The sequence below is a fragment of the Strix uralensis genome, chromosome 3 (assembly GCF_047716275.1).
Source record: "Strix uralensis isolate ZFMK-TIS-50842 chromosome 3, bStrUra1, whole genome shotgun sequence".
Lineage (NCBI taxonomy): Eukaryota > Metazoa > Chordata > Aves > Strigiformes > Strigidae > Strix > Strix uralensis.
Genome location: NC_133974.1, coordinates 24,587,875 through 24,606,147, shown reverse-complemented (window position 1 = coordinate 24,606,147; position 18,273 = coordinate 24,587,875). Strand labels below are relative to the sequence as shown.

Below are 18,273 nucleotides of genomic sequence, written 5' to 3'. Positions count from 1 at the left end.
AGGGAAGTAGTCCTTGGGTCTCACTAGAGCGGGGAGTTTTGCTGTGATGTCCTTGACCTGGACCCCAGGGAAGCAGCAGACTTCCCTATGAAGTGAGTCTGGTCTGCATATTGGGCCTTCAACACCCCTCAGAAAGGAGTCACCCACTACAGTGACTCTTCTGGGGTTCTTATTAGAACTGGTTTTAATACCTGGTCTAGAGTGACCTGGCCTTGGTGGACCTTGGTCTTCCTCCTTGTTCGTCTCATTTTCTTCCTCCTTCTCTTCTACTAGCTTCTCTGCACCATGTAACGCTTCCTGTACTCAGTATTTTCATCCCCGTATAGATTTCCACTCTTTCATTCTGGATCATGATACTTGAAATCAGCCATCCCTATTTCTCTAAGCCAGACAGGTACACCAAGCAGGTCTTGGTATATATATATATATATATATACTGTGAACAATTGTAGAAATTCATACAACAAAGAGGTTAGATAGTTATCAGCCAGATTCTAGTATAGACATGTTGAATGGAGAAGAGATCATCAGAACTCATAGTTTCAAAACTGTAGTCTGATACTGGAGGACTCTCCAAACAGAGCAAAGATAGACATGCTTTTGGAAGCCATCCCCATTCTAAATCATATTATCCACTGTGTAGCAGGTGAATTGAAATACATGAAAGAGCTTAATCTATATATGGGAGAAAATTACATTAATTTCTGCTCATGAGATCATAGTAGAATCTTGCCATGTAGTCATGCTCTAAGACTTCACTCCTGTGTAATCAGGTTGTCCTAATGATATACCATAGCTGTCTTGGCATAACATAGCTGTCAATAAATTACTAACTAGGTTTGGGCACCTTTGGGTGGATCTTTAGAAATGCTTACTGTTCTTCCATGTATGATGTTGTATCTGGAATTATGTATGAATGGCCATGGGAGCACATAGTATAGTGTTCATTCATTTGTAAATCAACATGTGGTCTACTCTTAGTATTTGAAATTTTAGAAGGCTTGATTATATGCTTTTCCATTTCAAAAATCTGTGTTTCATCATACCTATCATTCAAAGTGCAATATAATAACTTCATTAATTTAGAATGATTTGTTTATTCATATTTATTATAAAGCTATTTCTGTCTCGTGTGAAATATACTCAGTTATTTCTGTCTAATTTTCTGTCTCGTGTGATTTTTAAGGATCTTTGGAGAAAGCCTAGTATCAGCTGTGTGTATTGCTTATTCTATTAGAGTTTTGTTATCTGTGACACTTTTTTTCTGAGACAATTTATTGTTCTGTCATGGCTAACAATGATATAAGAGGAATTAGACTATCTTTACTGAGATACAATCAATCTGCATTCTTTGTAGAGTATTAGAGAATAATGGAGGCAAAGTAAAAAATGTATGCAATCATTGACGATATTAATAAATCTGTCAAAAATATATTAAACTCACAATATATTTAAGTATAAAACTTCTATCAGAAAAATCCTATATCTTAACTAGAACTTAAAGGATTTTCCACTTGTCACTGTATTAGTCTCAGGAAATGTATTTCAATGTAGTAAGCATACTTGTCCAAGCAGTCTTTTAGCTGTAAACTTGGAGTACTGTGGAGAGAACAGACTAGATTTGTGAGACTAGGCAATCTGAGCATGGCATAAATGTAGGGGATGAGGGAACAGAAAAAAATAGGCTCAAGTCACATTTTCATCATAGAACCATTATAGCTGATAGACATTGCCAGCTGTCCTTGGACTGTACACGCAACCAGGAGTCAGGCAGATAGAACGAACCCTTCATTTTCCTTTGCCCATTTCCTTTGTTGGTCACTGAAGGGTTGTATCTGAGGAGCTGGTGCTGTTCTGTTCTAAGATGGGAAGATGTGTTAAATGCATCATACTAGCTAGTACTGATATGGATGAAGAAAGTGAAGTGGGTAGAGCCTCCTTAAACTGTCCTATGAATCCAGTGATTATTAAAAGGATTCCTCCAAAAAGGGCTACTCGTCAGCTAGCCAGATGGTCCTTCTACCCCAATGGTATAGTAGCTTTAAACCATATGGGAAATGTGACATCCTTCTGCATTTCTCAATCCTTCTTCCTTTTTCTCTTTGTTTTTTCCCTTTTCCCTTTTCCCCTTTCTTTTTTTCCCTTTTCCCTTTTCCCTTTTCTTTTTTTCCCTTTTCCCTTTTCCCTTTTCCCTTTTCCCTTTTCCCTTTTCCTTTCCCATCACTTGTTGAAAGGTGAAAGAGACATGAAGAGGATCTGAAGGAGAGTCATAGGAATCCTGACAATAATAGCATAAGCTTTATGTTAAGAGCTAATGAGAAAAGTTTCAGAGCTAGACTGAGTGCCCACAGATGAGATTAAATTCTCACTCTAATTAGTTTGTACTAATGGCATATGTCTACTCAGATCCATGCTTGCATCCATGATCAGTCAATTCCCCCAAACTGAGACTCAAAAGAAAGCACATTATTACGTATTTGCTACCCTTGAATTAAATCAGCCACTTTTTCAGGGCATTGATTTGCCTACAGATTTCACTCAGCAAGTGTATGCTAATTTGTGTCCTTATCTTTATTTTACTTGTCATAAGAATAATGAGCATACAAACTGCAATTGAATTACCATTAAACATGGATAAAAACGTTCAGAAATAAAGTATAATGTTTTTGGGTGAGGGTTCAGTTGTATGGAAACATGCAAGCTATGTTCGCTTGTTTATTTGTTTCTTAATCTTGAATGCAAGTCAAAGGTGTCCCTTTTTGAATGTGTGCTCATTTTCAAGAATTCTATATAAAAGCAATATTCACAGCAGATTTTGATGGATTTTAAGAAATGAAATCTAAAAGACATCAGGATAAATTATTTCTTAGAAATAGCAATATTTTCTGAAGCAGCCAACGAAGGAAAAATGCTGTCTTGAACACCTAGATTGCCTTGTTGTGTGGAGCTTTTAGAATTTGGGAGAATTTTGATATTCCATGTGAAACATCAAAAAGTATGTTTCTCCTACTAATTTTTCATTTGTTTTCTTTTCAGCTCCTTGTGGCTATAATGTAACTGCTCAGAATGGTACAGTTTATTCCCCAGGATTTCCAGATGAATACCCAAATTCCAAGGACTGTACTTGGTTAATTATTGTACCTCCAGGCCATGGGATTTATATCAACTTCACCTTGCTCCAAACTGAACCTGTGAATGACTACATTGCAGTTTGGTATGTATTTTTTTCAGAACAAAAGTGATTTTTTTCTGATTTATCAGATCTCACTGTCCCAAGCTACAGCTTTTGCTTAGTATTGCTGTTTAGATTGTCATATGTGCTGAAGAACAGCATAAAACAAATTCTACAATTATATTAAAAAAATAATAGTATATATCACTGTCTGAATTCTTTAAGAATAGTGTTTTAAAAGTACTTTGAAACTCAAATTCAGTTATCAATCAGATCTTCTTTGAGCTCTCTGTTTTCTAAGTGAGACCATGTGAGGCCAAAGTGGTGTAGCAATCTGCATTATCTTGAATTATGTGTTCCATGAATATATAAGACAATATACATTAGTTGTAGCAAAACTTTTTGACATCTTTAGGCATTAAATAGTTTAGGCCTTAATGAAGATTTTTGTAAATTTTCTTAGTATGGCTGGTAAACATACTCTATATTTCTTAAGCCAGGATTTCAGCCCTTGTACCTCTATGTCTTTAAGCTTCATATTGTATGTTCCACTTCTCTGAACTTGTGTTTCTTACCCCCAGCCCATCTCAATTTTGTGTCCTTAGCTGGACGAAGAGGTCTCAGGGCTGTCTAAATTCTTGCATAAGAATTTACTGCACTGAAGAGCAGGCATAGATGATAGTGAAGTTGTTATGTACTTTCTCATCTATGGCTAACCCTGCCCCTTAACCCACATTATGTGCAAAGCGACTTATCTCCAATATAGGCTACAGATAGTTCGGCAAAATGATAGTTTGTACAGAATATAGGCCTTAACTTACTCCTGTGTGAGTCAGCTACTCCCATCTCACAGCTAGTCCACTATTCCTCTACCTATTGCTGTCTGGGGTGAGTTTTTTCCAGACAGCAATACTAAAGTCCATATAATACAGGGAAAATCCAGCTGGTTTATAGAGATGCAAAACTGTTTATGAACTGCCATTTGGCTACATCTGGTATTTGCATTACTTAAAAATCCAAATCTAAAATGCATTATAGGTTGTCCCCTCTGGCATGTTAAATAAATAAATAAAAAAAAGCCTTCGGTGCTAAAGATGTAACTGTATCAGTGACTTCTCTTTTTCCCTAAGCAATTAAGTCCTGAAATTGTCAGCTCTTTGAATTTGTTTGGCTGAAGTATGTGCTGGATTCCCGAATTGTTATACGATTTCAATAAAGATTTTGAAACAACTGTTTTACAGATTATTTCTCTCAGTTCCCAATTGCCTGTGAGTTACAAACATGCCTTCTTTATAGTTATTTTCTGAAGTATCAGAAATAGATAGCTCCTGAATTTGCTGGGAGGAGAGTGTTTAGTATAATTTTGTTTAAGTCATTCATGTATATGCCATTCACTTCTGTACAAAAACTCAAATTTTAATATCAAAGCTTTTTTTTTTTCCTTTTTTTTCCCCCCGGGAATTGGATTTTTAAAATGAAAAACCTAAGTAAATGATCAAGTTCCTATTCAACATTCATTACTTTCACCCTTGTTTTCAATGCAGCAGGAAGAAAATATATTTTTATGCCAAGTTTCCTATATTTTATTTTTTCTTGTTGTCACTAATACCAGGGTAGAAATTGGAAGCCTGAATAATTCTGAAAAACTGTGCAAGAGAAAAATAATTAATTTAATTTACATTTTAAAAAATACAAGTTGTATGAACAATTTATATACATGACATATATTCTTTTAAAACTTGAACCAAAGTTTGTCCATATGGTGCATTTTTTTTTTTTTTGTGAACAGATTATCTTGATAGATTTGAGAGAGATAGACAAAAATTAGTTAATACTTGTCTTTTTAACAGTTCAGCTAAGGTGAACAAATATCCCTCTGATTTAAAGACAGTGAAAAGTCAAAAGCTAAGAGCTTTCAGAGAGCTTCTAGATAATCTCCAGCCTTATAAAATACATATCACAAAAGTTTTTTTAATCAGTTTGGTTTAACTACATATAATATACAAAAAGACCAGAAATAAGTGTTGCAGAGCTCCAAAAATTCTTCAGTGATAAAAGCAGGGGGTTTTGTTTATTTGTTTATTCTGCCTGTTCAGGCCTGAATGTTCTACATGATGATACTGAAAGTGAATGCAGCCTGATGTTCCTGGAGTGTATTTCTCTTTGGGTGTCTATCCTACTGTTCAGAAACACAAAGCATTTTTGTTTCTATCTTTTTTTTCCTTTTTTATCCTTTTTTCCATAGGAGATACCTTTGAGTCCTTGGAATTAATTTAAATGGCAAGAGTAACTTCCACACCTCTGTGTGTGTTAGTCATGAGTAAGGACTTGTAGGATCTGGTCAAAAATGTTAGAAATATGATAAGATTAGAAGAGTTTTCTAGTTTATTCTGGTTTGTTTTGGGGTTTTTTGGTTTTTTTTTTTTTTCAGCTGGTGTGTACATGAGAATTTTTGGAAGGAACAGAGAAAATTTGAGTCAGCCAATAAATTTCTTGCTCATGGAAATATAAAAGCTATTGTAAAGTACTCCTGGTCTCTCAAAAAATATCAGGCTTTGAACTTAGAAAGAGTATTTTGTGCTGCTAGAAATAGCAAGAAAACAAACTCATTTTGAATCATTAGGAAAACCAGTTTTTTACAAAAGTTTAACCTGCTCTCCAGAGAAAAGGGACTGTTAATTTAAATGTTAAGTACAGTATTTCTTCAGCTGTTTTTTTATGTTTCCCTTCCTAGGGATGGTCCTGACCATAATTCACCTCAGTTGGGAGTTTTCAGTGGGAATACAGCTCTGGAAACAGCTTACAGTTCCACTAATCAAGTCCTCCTTAAATTTCACAGTGATTTTTCAACGGGAGGATTCTTTGTCCTCAATTTTCATGGTCAGTTGGCTTTATGTCATTAACATCTAATTACCACAATCAATTAATGAATTTTTAAAATATTTCTTAACTCCGTGATGTACTGAATGATCTTAAATAAATTTACCATAATTCATGGATTTGCTACCTTTTTTTAGATAACAATACAAAATAGTTTTTTAAAATCACGCATTAAAAAAACTTTAATAACATTAATTTGTGTCTGGATAAACTACATTCTATCTTTAATGTTAATCATCGTTATCTAGTATTAAGCTTTTACTTTTTGAATTATTTTGGTCCATTTAGTAAAATTTAGTAAACTCAGAAGTGAAATGCTGAATTCTAGTTCTAGTTCTAATTCTGACTAATTCACTCAAATTATGTATATTAGATGGAAGATTGTTAGCCTTATGGACTACAATTCAAAAAGATAGGGTGAATTAATTCATGACAGGAGGAAATGCCACAGAAAAAGAGTACCTGAAGGTATATATCTGCAAGGGGACGTCTTACAAAACTAGTATTCAGAGTCTGAAATGTTTTTTCTTGTTTGTGTTTTTCTCCTAAAAGAAGGATGTGATGCATGATAACCATTTATCTGAGAAGTGAAAGCTAAAATACCTGGCTTTACTTATCATGCAGGGAACATATAGCTCCCACATAACAAGATAGTGCCTGAGAGCAGACTACAGGGAATGGTCAGTGAGAGCGTTTTCCAGCCTTAAGTTGAAGGTACATAAGCATGTAGTCAGTATTTCAGGATTGATGGCTTCAGATGATAAAAAGACAAGATACATACTCTATCACAGTATGCAGTGCATTAGTCTAACATGGGAAAAAAAGAATGAATCTGCTTCTACTCTACACTCTTTATTGTGCACAATAATATTTTGCATAATGTCCCATGGGTGAGAATCATGTAAAATGTGAACAGTGTCCATGCTTTTAATTGAATTCAGTGGTGACATAGGCCACTGCTGAGAAAACCCCGCAAACTGGGCTTCTTGGAGAAAAATCGAAGGAATTCCCGTTCTTTGAGCTCACATACTGGGAGATAAGTATCTTAGTTCAGTGAACTCAAGGGCCTCACTGAACATGTGTGTAAGTACAATTTTAAGTTCTTGGAAAATGTTATTGTTGGAAAACTGCTTAGTGTCTATTTCTTAGATACTTGCTGTTACAAGTGTCTAAGCAGGTTGCAAAGCTTTTTTTCTCAGGTGTTCTCCAGAAAAACTGGTGCTATTAGGTGTATATAATAATAATTACATGTATGTGTTTGTATATATGTATAGCAGGAACACCATGCAAATACATAAGTACAGAGGAAAATACACATGCTTTCTTCTCCCTGTACTTGGGAACTCTCCATGGATGAAAAACTCTCCTTTTTTTTTTTTTTTTTTTTTTCTCCTTGTACAACTGCTTTACAGTGATGGGCTATGGAAGCTTATGTGAAAGATGAAGACAGATTCCCAATATTTTGTGTTTCTTTAACTTCTCAAAACCAAAAGTGGATAGGACTATTAAGTTCCCAGGAGAATTTGTATTCTTGACTGTGATTTAGTTCCATGAAGAGGAGAGTTATTCTATAGTATGTGCATTCTGATCACAATCTTAAATCTCTAGTTTGGATTTTTTATCCAGTAATGAGTTCTTCAGCTGTTGTAGGCATTCTACTCCATTTTAGAAACATGTCAGCCATTGTACTGGTCACCTTCTTTAAGAGATTGCTCACAATTTATTGAAACAGATTTGAAGAGTAGAGAAGAGACACTGTGTTTTGGGGTTTTTTTGTGTAACCTATAAAAATAATAATAATAGTAACAACAACAACAATAATAATGGTCTCTCAGTTACGTTATTATTATTATTATTACTACTGCTGTTTCTTCTTCATGTAAATACCTGTATCCTGAGAAAGATTAACTCAAAGTATGCTTAAGTTAAGAATGAATATGACAGGAAATCTAAGTAATATGTGATTGATAACTGCTAGCCCTATCACATGATGCAAAGGCAGCCACATGAAACAGCAGCCTTGTAGCTGCAAAACTCTCCTCATAAACATCACAACTGCATCCAATCCTACAATGGATCTATAACTATCTAGGCAGTGTAATATACTGTCTATACTGATAAAAATTATTTTTTTTTAGATAATATGTAATGTCATGACATTTAACTTGGAAAATGTCACTGAGAGACCATGAGGTTCAGTGCCGCTTTGGTGATTTGGGAAATGTGAATAGAAAATTAAATTTCTGTAAAATAATTCTTAACACACCAGTATTTACTCTTTATTTTATTTAAATTTGCAGCCTATCAGCTGAAGAAGTGCCAGCCTCCACCCACAGTTCCACATGCCGATTTGTTTACAGAAGATGATGACTTTGAAATAGGTGAAAAAGTAGTATCTCCTTTTCTTTCTTACGTTTTCACTTGAATTCTAATTAAACTAAATTACTGATATATTTAATCTGCCACCTGAGATTTTGGTATACTCTGTTAGAAGCTTTTTTTGTGTTTAACTTTTTTGTCAATAACATTTTCAGGAGATTTTGCAAAGTACAAGTGCCATCCTGGTTTCACCCTTGTTGGACAAGATATACTAACCTGCAAACTGAACGCACAGTTACAATTTGAAGGATCCTCTCCATTTTGTGAAGGTAAATATATGCTTGCATGGTCTGCATATCATTAGTATGCATCCTTTTTTATCTTCTTATATATTAAGCATCAAATTTTTGGGCATTGTATTTTCATTAATATTTAAAATAAAAGTTTCCATTTATCTTTTCAATATGTAAGAAGTGCACACATTTTCAAATTGGTCCATATATTTTTGCACTTGTCTAGAATCAGAAGACAAGTGGCTTTAATTACTTAACTACAGTATTAATGAAACACGGATTTCTAAAATTCATTTTAAATTATTTAAAATTTTTTCATATCAAATCAAATATTTCTTTTCACCCCTGAAGAGTTCTAAAAATATGTATTAAATTAAGCTTTCAAAATAAAGTAAGAAATGTTCCGCTTTCACAAATACGGTGACATTGTCATATGAAAAATGTGTTCTAAAATAAAATATGGCAAATTTAAATTCATGGAAGCACTAAAAATCTTTCAAATATTCATACTATGTTTACAGTTACAGTATTTCAAACAAAGAATTAAAAAATTTAATATGAATAATGTTTAGGTGTGCATTCATACAAAATTTTCTCACCTTCATGGAAAACAAGTATATCATGGAGATTTGTACTCAGTCCCCCAAATTATAATTTTCATCACATGCTGTTGGTTATTTTTTCTTTAGTTTGGTTTAGTTTGTTAAATAGTGGATGGCAAAAAGATTTTGAAATGTTGAATAAGTAGCTGAGAAAGCATCTGTAGAATTTTTCCCTGAAGTACCTCAAACATTTTTGGGAAAAAAAAAGCTACTCATGAGACGCCATCACTGAAATTTAAAGGAAGTCAAAAAGTGATCAGAAATTCTCATATTCATAACATATTTACCGGGATTAGCTTTAATCTATAATATGTAATTATGGATGGAGCATCTTCCATATCATCCATCTGCACAACAGGTAACACTGGAAGCACAAAAATTATAGTGGCACTTTATTAATAGCTGTACGTGTACCTTCCTTCCTGTTATCCTGTATCTCTATTTCCATGATTTAAAAATGAATAAAGGATTACAAGCTGCATTAGTTTCTTGATGCCATAGTACATTTGATGCATCTGTAAGTAACTGTCCATATGACCACCCATACCCAAGTAAAGTTTTTACTCCTCCCCTTTCTTAACTTGTGCAAACATGGGATCTGTTTGAGAGACAGGTTGTAAAAGATTCAGCATTCATTTCAGGACCCTCGCCATAAAACATGCAAAAGTAGTGAGAAAAACTGTTTATTTCTGTAGATGTCTTGATCAGGTAACTCAATACTTATTGATGTTTGATTTTTTTTTCCAATCAGTGTATCTCTGTTCCCACTGTGAAATCTTGGTAAGATGATTGTACTGCAAATGCAGCTTTCGGTTTGAAATTAACAGCAACAGCAGTAACTTAACTCTTGACTGTGTCAAATAGAGTGTAAATAAAAAATGAAAGGCTAAAGTAAACTGAACAATTATTATAAAAACTACAGAAATGATTAACCATCTGTTAAGCACAGGGGAGAGGTTTATTTCAAACAATTCTTGCAGATGCTGTGGAAACTAGTGGCTTTCTCTGATGGTAGCAACACTTTTTTCTTTGCAGTCCTTTAAGACATTGTAGATTGTGGTGGGCTGACCCTGGCTGGATGCCATGTGCCCACCAAAGCTGCTCTATCACTCTCCTCCTCAGCTGGACAGGGGAGAGAAAATATAACAAAAAGCTCATGGGTCGAGATAAGGAGAGGGAGAGATCACTCAGCAATTACCATCACGGGCAAAACAGACTTGACTTGGGGAAAATTAATCTAATTTATTACCAATCACATCAGCATAAGATAATAAGAAAATACAAGCAAATCTTAAAACACCTTCCCCCCATCCCTCCCTTCTTCTCTGGGCTCAACTGTACTCCCAATTTTCTCTACCTCCTCCTCGACAGGGGTGCAGGGGGATGGAGAATGGGGGTTATGGTCAGTTCATCACACGTCGTCTCTGCTGCTCCTTCTTCCTCAGGGGGAGAACTTGTCACATTCTTCCCCTGCTCCAGCATGGTGTCCCTCCCATGGGTCACAGTCCTCCATGAACTTCTCCAGCATGGGTCCTTCCCACGGGCTGCAGTTCTTCACAAACTGCTCCAGTGTGGGTCCCTCCCACAGGGTGCAGTCCTTCAGGAACAGACTGCTCCAGTGAGGGTCCCCCACAGGGTCACAAGTCCTGCCAGCAAACCTGCTCCAGCGTAGGCTCCTCTCTCCATGGGGCCACAGGTCCTGCCAGGAGCCTGCTCCAGCGTGGGCTTCCCACAGGGTCACAGCCTCCTTTGGGCATCCACCTGCTCCAGTGTAGGATCCTTCACAGGCTGCAGGTGGAGATCTGCTCCACCGTTAACCTCCATGGGTGCAGGGGCACAGCTGCCTCACCATGGTCTGCACCACGGGCTGCAGGGGAATCTCTGCTCCGGTGCCTGGAGCACCTCCTCCCTCTCCTTCTTCACTAACCTTGGCGTCTGCAGAGTTGTTACTCTCACATGTTCTCAATCCTCTCTCCAGCTGCAGTTTCCCCTGCCTCTTCTTAAATGCATTATCCCAGAGGCACTACCACCATTGCTGATGGGCTTGGCCTTGTCCAGCAGTGGGTCCGTCTTGGAGCTGGCTTGCACTGTCTCTGTCAGACATGGGGAAGCTTCTAGCAGCTTCTCACAGAAGCCACCCCTGAAGCCCCCCTGCTAACCAAATCTTGCTATGCAAACCCAATACATAGATGAACGCTAGTAGCTCTGTACTTCCCTCCCAGAATTCATAGATTTTGTGATTTTCTTCCCTTTCTTGTATTTGTTATTTATTGGTTTTCAAAACTATCCTATATATTAAAGTTAATAGAATTTTACTATTTTATAAATTGATCCTAATTGATTATTAGGAACATCTTTACTACACATTTAATTAAATAACACAGTTCCAGTCAAGGAGTAGATTACCACTTGTTAATGTTTTCAGTCTTGTATTCTTTTAATATGAATACAGCAGAACTTTGTTATAGGGAGTACATCAGAAGAAATAATCTCAGAATGAAAAAAAGGCATTGGAGTGATTCAGACACAGAAGACAATGGAACTGGAGGCATTAGAGTAAAGATTCTGGCACAATTTTGGATGGACATAAGAGAGGAGTGTCTTTAGATAACTTGGAATGCAACTGTTTTCCTTTCTTCAGACAAGTTGTATCTATAAATAAATTTAATTTTCCTTTCTGGAAAAAAGAATTACTTGGTTTTATTCTTATCCCAGCCTCTCCAATACCTGTGTTTGTCTACATGAATTATTACTATGGAGAAAAATGTTGAATTGAATTCCTATTTTATGATAACACCCTAGCTTATATTTATGAATATTTCTCCTAGATCATATGAAATATTGGTAGATCATTTAACAGTTGTGATTTTAATTACCATCTGTATGTTTAGATAAATACATGAAACTACTCTTGTTGAACTCTGAAAATCTAAGTGTCTGAATGGGAGAAATATGTGTTTCTGAAACAAACCAGAAATCCCATATACCAGACCATATACTGTCACGTCCCACTCAGATGAGGGGGACAAGTGACTCAGATTCGCAAATCCTCAATGGAGCGGACAACAAGTCTCCAAGTCTAAACATTTATTAACTACCCACAATGTACTAATTGAACACACGATAGTTGGCTAAGTATATAGCAAGTTGTGGCAAGCAATATAATATGCCTTGCATTTCTTAATAGGAAAGGGAAAAGAGGGAGATAGAGGGAATGGGGAAATACAGATCACCGGCCTGGGTTTCTGCGCTGATCCCGCCGCCGAGGGTTCTGGGAGGCACAGGAGACATCCGTCTTTTTCGCTGGCATCCGTCTTCTTCGCTTCACTGCCCTCTCTCTCTTCCCGGGCCGTGCCCCCCCCCCCCCCCCCCCCCTTGATTTATACCCACTTTCCTTGGGTCCATCCCCTAGGTCGACTCACATACCTACGTATCCCATGTACGGGGAGGGGTGAGGTGTTTCATGGGATGATGTAATTAGCATGATCCTGTTAGCCCTCGTTAGCATATTGAGGGCTGTTAACTTTAATATGCATTTTGTGGATAATGAAGCAAAGGTCATTCACCGGACAGATGGCCCTTGAAGTTTTGGCCAGGTGCACCAGAGCAGAGCCGTCCTGTCTTCACAGGGTTCCCTCCTCCAGTCCCATCTTGTGTTATTCGGGCAGCCTTATCAGCTTCGACCTCCACAGAATGCACCCTGTGACTCATAGTTTTGTCTTGCGAGTGTTTGAGGCATTTCTTTGATCAGCCTCAACTTTTGCTTTCTCAGGCTGTTTTTCTTAGTTTCTCACAGGCCTGGTTTCTCGTCTCTCACATATACCCAGTGTTCCATCTCTGGCACTCGCCAGTAATGATTTTCTAGTGAAGGATGTAAGATCACTGCAAGTATGTAGTTAATTAAGGCCTCCACCCAACTGTAGCTAAGCCACTTTCAAGCTAGCAACGTTCTTTGTATTTTGAATCCTGTAGGGCTATGTCTTAAATGGATTTATTCAGACCCATTTTGAGCCCATGTAAATGCTTTAAATCCACAAAGTTTTGTGTAAGAAGTTGCACAATTTATGTAATATGTGAAGATGTTTCTGTGTTTGCTTTGATCTTGGCACCTGCCATTTTCACATCATTTCCTCTACTTCTTATGGGGAAAGAAACAGTAATGAGTTGTCCTCTATTCACCATATTTATGGCATAATTCTACAGACCAGAAAATATTTCATACTTACAATCATTCTTGTCATCCTTCTCAATACCTTTTCCAGTTCTACGCTTTCTTTTGAGATGATGCAGTATAAAACTACATTTATACAATACTATCTGGTCCTGATAGACTTAATAATTGCTACTTGCTGTTATTTGCATATTGTTTTTCAAACTAATTATTGGACTGCTTTCTTATATTTCTTCATTTTACCTGTAGTTTATAATTGTTTACATTGTCCTTATTTGGATCAGCTTCACATTTTTTAAAGATGCCAGAAAATTTTTCTATTCTCCTGACCTGTGCCACTATGTAGTAGTAGGCAAGAAATATATGACAGAAGGCCAGGTTCTAGGAACTATATACAATCTGATGAGATATCTGACAGGCAAGAAAAATCAGTCTCACTGACAACTTCTACATCATTCTGAATGAACAACCTCCACAGCAGCAGTAATAGCACCACACTATACTTTTCTTACAGCTCCCTTTCCCTTCCTGTCTGGACTGTCTGAGGACAGAATTTCTCATAATGCTTGGTACCATGATAACTTGCCAGGTATTGTCTAATGTACAGAGCCCTAGGCACCCTACAGAACATGCTCTCATTGTGCATGAATTGATGTTTGACAGTAGCTGACCATTTATGATTTGTCTTTATTCACTTGGAGTCTCTGCTCTCATCCTATCCTTATGTCCTCTTGCTCTAAATTTCTTTCCTTTTTTAATTGCTGTTAGGGAAATGTAGAGAAGTAAATTAAAGCATGATGAGCATTGCAACAGCAAGAAATACTCCTGTATTGGTAACAAAAATTGATGTACTAGTAAAACAGCTAATAGGCATTCAGTGTAAGGTAGAGATCTCTAATCTGGCTGCTCAGAACACATTAGAGAGATGGTGTGTTAAGATTGTCTTAGTGTGATGATGATATTTATGAATAAAAAATTAAATCAAAGATGGAGACATCAGAAGTAGTATTAAAGTTAAGTCAAGAAGCTTAGTCAGGCCTTCCCTAAAACAACCGAATCAATTTCTCCAAAAAACAGGTTTCTTGAAACTAGGATGTGATGGGAGTGTTATGCTGTCCTGCAGAATTATTCTTCTCATGACACTGCTCCACCCCACTCAATTATATGTGACTGTGTAACATAAAGATCTTTTTCATTTCCTTTTGTTTTTCTGTAAGCATTGCCTGTATGTATGAATTTATGCAAACAAACAAACAAATAACAGTACTCGGAATTTACATGTGCAACAATATGATTAAAGATGAATGTAAAATAGATTGCTTATGTCCTCCAATATGCCTAAAGCAGGTTTTTGTAATATTTATTCCTGTTATAATTCCAAACCATTTTACAATAGCTACTTTTAAAATTCATGGGATATACTTATAAATAAATTATGATTAAATATTTTGGGGGGCTCAAGTGTCTAATTCTGTGTTTTGCAGCTCAAATTTTCTTGATTGGTAAACTCCCAAACTTCTAAATGTGTAGGGAGTTGAATCACCCTGTAACTTAGATGACAGAAGATAGTCCAGAAAGTATCAAATATAAACTGAAGAATATAATGTTAATGTGTTAATTGATTGACAAATAAAAGAAATGGTATTAACAGTGGACTATGTATGCTTCAACTGAAGCAATTTATGTGACTTTGTATTTAGAAATATTCTGTTTTGAAATACCATGCTAAAGGTAAGACCTAATATTATAGAACAAAAGAGTCCAAATTGCAGATTTTTGTTTTCACCTGTTTTGTGTGTGATACCAAGAAAATAGCAATGTGGAATTTATTTTTATTCAAATGATAAATACTATTTATTAGTAGTATTGGAAAATGGATGTGCCTTTTGTTTTATAGGAGAAGGTGAAGCAGTCTCACTTTCTCAGTATCTTAATTTTATGTCTTTAACCATATGAATCTTGTAAAATGTTCAAGTCTAGCTTCCACCCTAGAGGTTAAGTCAAGTAATCAGCAGCTAAACTATATAGAGGAGAAGTTGGTGAGTAATTCGTTATGGTGGAGAAAGAGAGCCAGCAAAGGCTGCCAAGATGAACGTCCCTGAACTACTCCAGAACTGTTTCTATCATAAATTCCTGTGGTATGTCTCCTGTGAATGGCTGATGTTGGAAGGGACCTCTTGTCCAATGACTCTTAGCTAGGAAGTGAATCTTGGCCATAGGAAGAGTTAGAGCTATATCTTGCTGTGTAAGATTTGGCCACTTCTGCTCTAGCACAGGAGAGAAATTGAGCTATTTACATCTTAGAAAGACACAGAGTTTCAATTTTATTTGAATTTTCTGCCCTAAGAATATGCTGAGGGAGGCCTCACAAGACACTATTTTTGTCTCAGTACCACAGAAAAATATTCTGTATCCTCTTTCTCCATTTGCATTACTATTTGCACATTACTATTAGAGAGGTGCATTTTTTTCCCAAAAAAAGTACTTCTTCCTTTTGGAAATCATTCCATTAGTAAAGTTTTGAAGTCCACTAAGTGAATACAATAGAATATTGTGAGGAAATAATTCCTACAGCAATCCTGCATTGATCTGTTTCTTATGTTGCGTACATGTGATGATTTGTTCAATGTAATTCTCTAACCTTTAAGTTGTTAATTTTTAATATTTACCCACCAAATAAATGTTCTTAATTACAAGGCAACATCATACTTTTCCTGAATTACAAGAGAAGGGCATGAGGAAACATCTGCAAAAGACATATTTTCCCCTGTGGTAAATAAATTAGTTTCAGGTCCCTTCTTCAGAATTAGCTGTGAGGAATAAGAAAGCTAAGCAGCAGTCTTTCTCTGTTATTGATAACTTTTACCTGCTTATGAAAAAACGATATTTTGTTGTTACTTTTTCAAACCTAGCAAGCAAGCTATTTTCTTGTGGTTTTCTTCTGCTTCTCTTTTTGTCTCTGATATCCTTTACAAGAAAAAAAATATGATCTAAGAGAAAAGCAGGTGAAAGAAAAAGGCAGAAAAAAGTATTTTATGTGGGGTTTTTATCTTTTTTTTTTTTCTCCCTGCAATTTCCTAGTCCTGTCTCTTTTTTCTTTTTTTTTTTTTCCGCAGACCATTCTTACAGTGGCCAATTCTCATCTAGAGCATTTTCAGTTTCAGTTTCTGAGCTGCTCACAGTCAAGGTGTCTCTGTTTTCTTGAGTGTGATTGTCATTCTTCCTATTCTATGACATTTCTTTTTCCCAGAGGAAACTAACAATTTTGACTTCTCTGGATTGGTGACTTTCCTCTATTTTTTCCCTGCATTTCCTTCCCTGGCTCCATTTCTTTTATATACTTGCAGCGACTTTCTTGAGTTAGTGAAGAATATCTCAACACTTTATGACAATATTCTGTGGATCACTGTAAACTGATCTCAGGTTTTTCAAACTGTAATTTTGATTCATATTCTTACTTGAAAATCATCCATCCCAGATTCCAAAAACTTTATATACTGCAGTAAGTAAACACAAGTTCATGCAGCCTGTTCTTAAGAAGATACTTATAGTGTACCTCTTTGGAAATGATACCTGTGGGAACTTAGCTGAAAGAGCACCCATTTAAAGAGTTGTGCTAATAACCTTTTAGATCAACCCAACCATAAACTTTTCTGGAAGAATGTACTATCATACTTTCCATTTTATGAGATCACCTGGTTCTAGTTTTGTCTGGGCTGTATCTGTAATATCCAGATTTTGTTTGCAGGCCCCAAATCTGAATGACCAGTATATAATTTGTTTCATGAGTAATTTGACCAATGGTTATTTCCATAACTCCCTAAAATATTAAGGAAAAACAGGCAACAAAAGGCAGTTGTATCCTTACCATCTCTCCTGATTATATCTAGATATGGCATGTTTACTAAAAGCCACTCCATTGGTACTTGCTACAGTCCCGTATCTTTCTTCCAGACATCCTGTGCTTTGCAACTACTTGTCATGTTTAGTTGATTGTAGTAATTTCTTAAAACATAGGTTATCAAGAGAAGTGATCATTTTCCAGGGTTGAAAAGAATGACTGTGTCTCGTTGTGAAAAGCCTGACAGCATTGCTGATTTCTCCAGGATACTTGTAATTTACAAATTTGAAAACCAGCTCTTAATCCACAAGTTGTTCTAATAGACTTTAATATTATAACATGAAGCTATTATAATATGAAGCTGATACTGGATCAGTAAAAGCCACCTTGTTTTCTTAAAAATAGTCTTGTAGCATAAGCACATAATACTATGGGGTAAATCAGGTCGTGAAACTGTGTCATGTCAGCTACTCTTCATCACTGATGAAGTTTTTTAGCTAAACAAGATGAGGAGGAGGAGAGGAAGAGAGGGTTTCAGAAATGTCATATCTCTTCCTGCATTTACTGGCATGATAATGCTACATATTCTCCAGTCTATTAGAGCAGACTGAAGAAGAAAAGGTTATGACAAAAAAGAGTAATAAGTAGTTTTTACTTTTTCATGCTTTTCCCTTTCTCATATCTGTAGATAATCAGAGTGGCTTTTAGATGAGTGATTTGCAATTTATGCTATAGTATTAAAAAATCACAACTTAAGAAAAATCACCCTGAATTTTGTGCTGAAGGCTTAGCCTATAAAACAGATCTAGGGAAGTCTTGGAACAGACAGAAAATAACTGTTTTGATTTTTAGTTTCTTTTTTCTAAACTTTGGTGCAGTTAAGAAATCAGGAGTCCTCAGAAAATGAGTTTGTTAGTTAAGTTTGAAACTCATATTTTTCTCTCTTAATGTATCACTATTTAAAATATTCTGAAGAATGTGGAACAATGAATGGA

At 36.0% G+C, this 18,273-nt stretch overlaps 1 protein-coding gene across 1 annotated transcript in view; it reads left to right on the top strand.

Moving 5' to 3' along the window:
* CSMD1 (CUB and Sushi multiple domains 1) overlaps positions 1-18,273 on the top strand; it is a 1,283,073-nt gene that overhangs the window by 1,139,731 nt on the left and 125,069 nt on the right. Inside the window, exons 43-46 of the mRNA XM_074861694.1 lie at positions 3,037-3,214; positions 5,907-6,052; positions 8,353-8,433; positions 8,587-8,700. Of these exons, the coding sequence (XP_074717795.1) occupies positions 3,037-3,214; positions 5,907-6,052; positions 8,353-8,433; positions 8,587-8,700 (519 nt within the window). The remainder of the gene's footprint in view (positions 1-3,036; positions 3,215-5,906; positions 6,053-8,352; positions 8,434-8,586; positions 8,701-18,273) is intronic.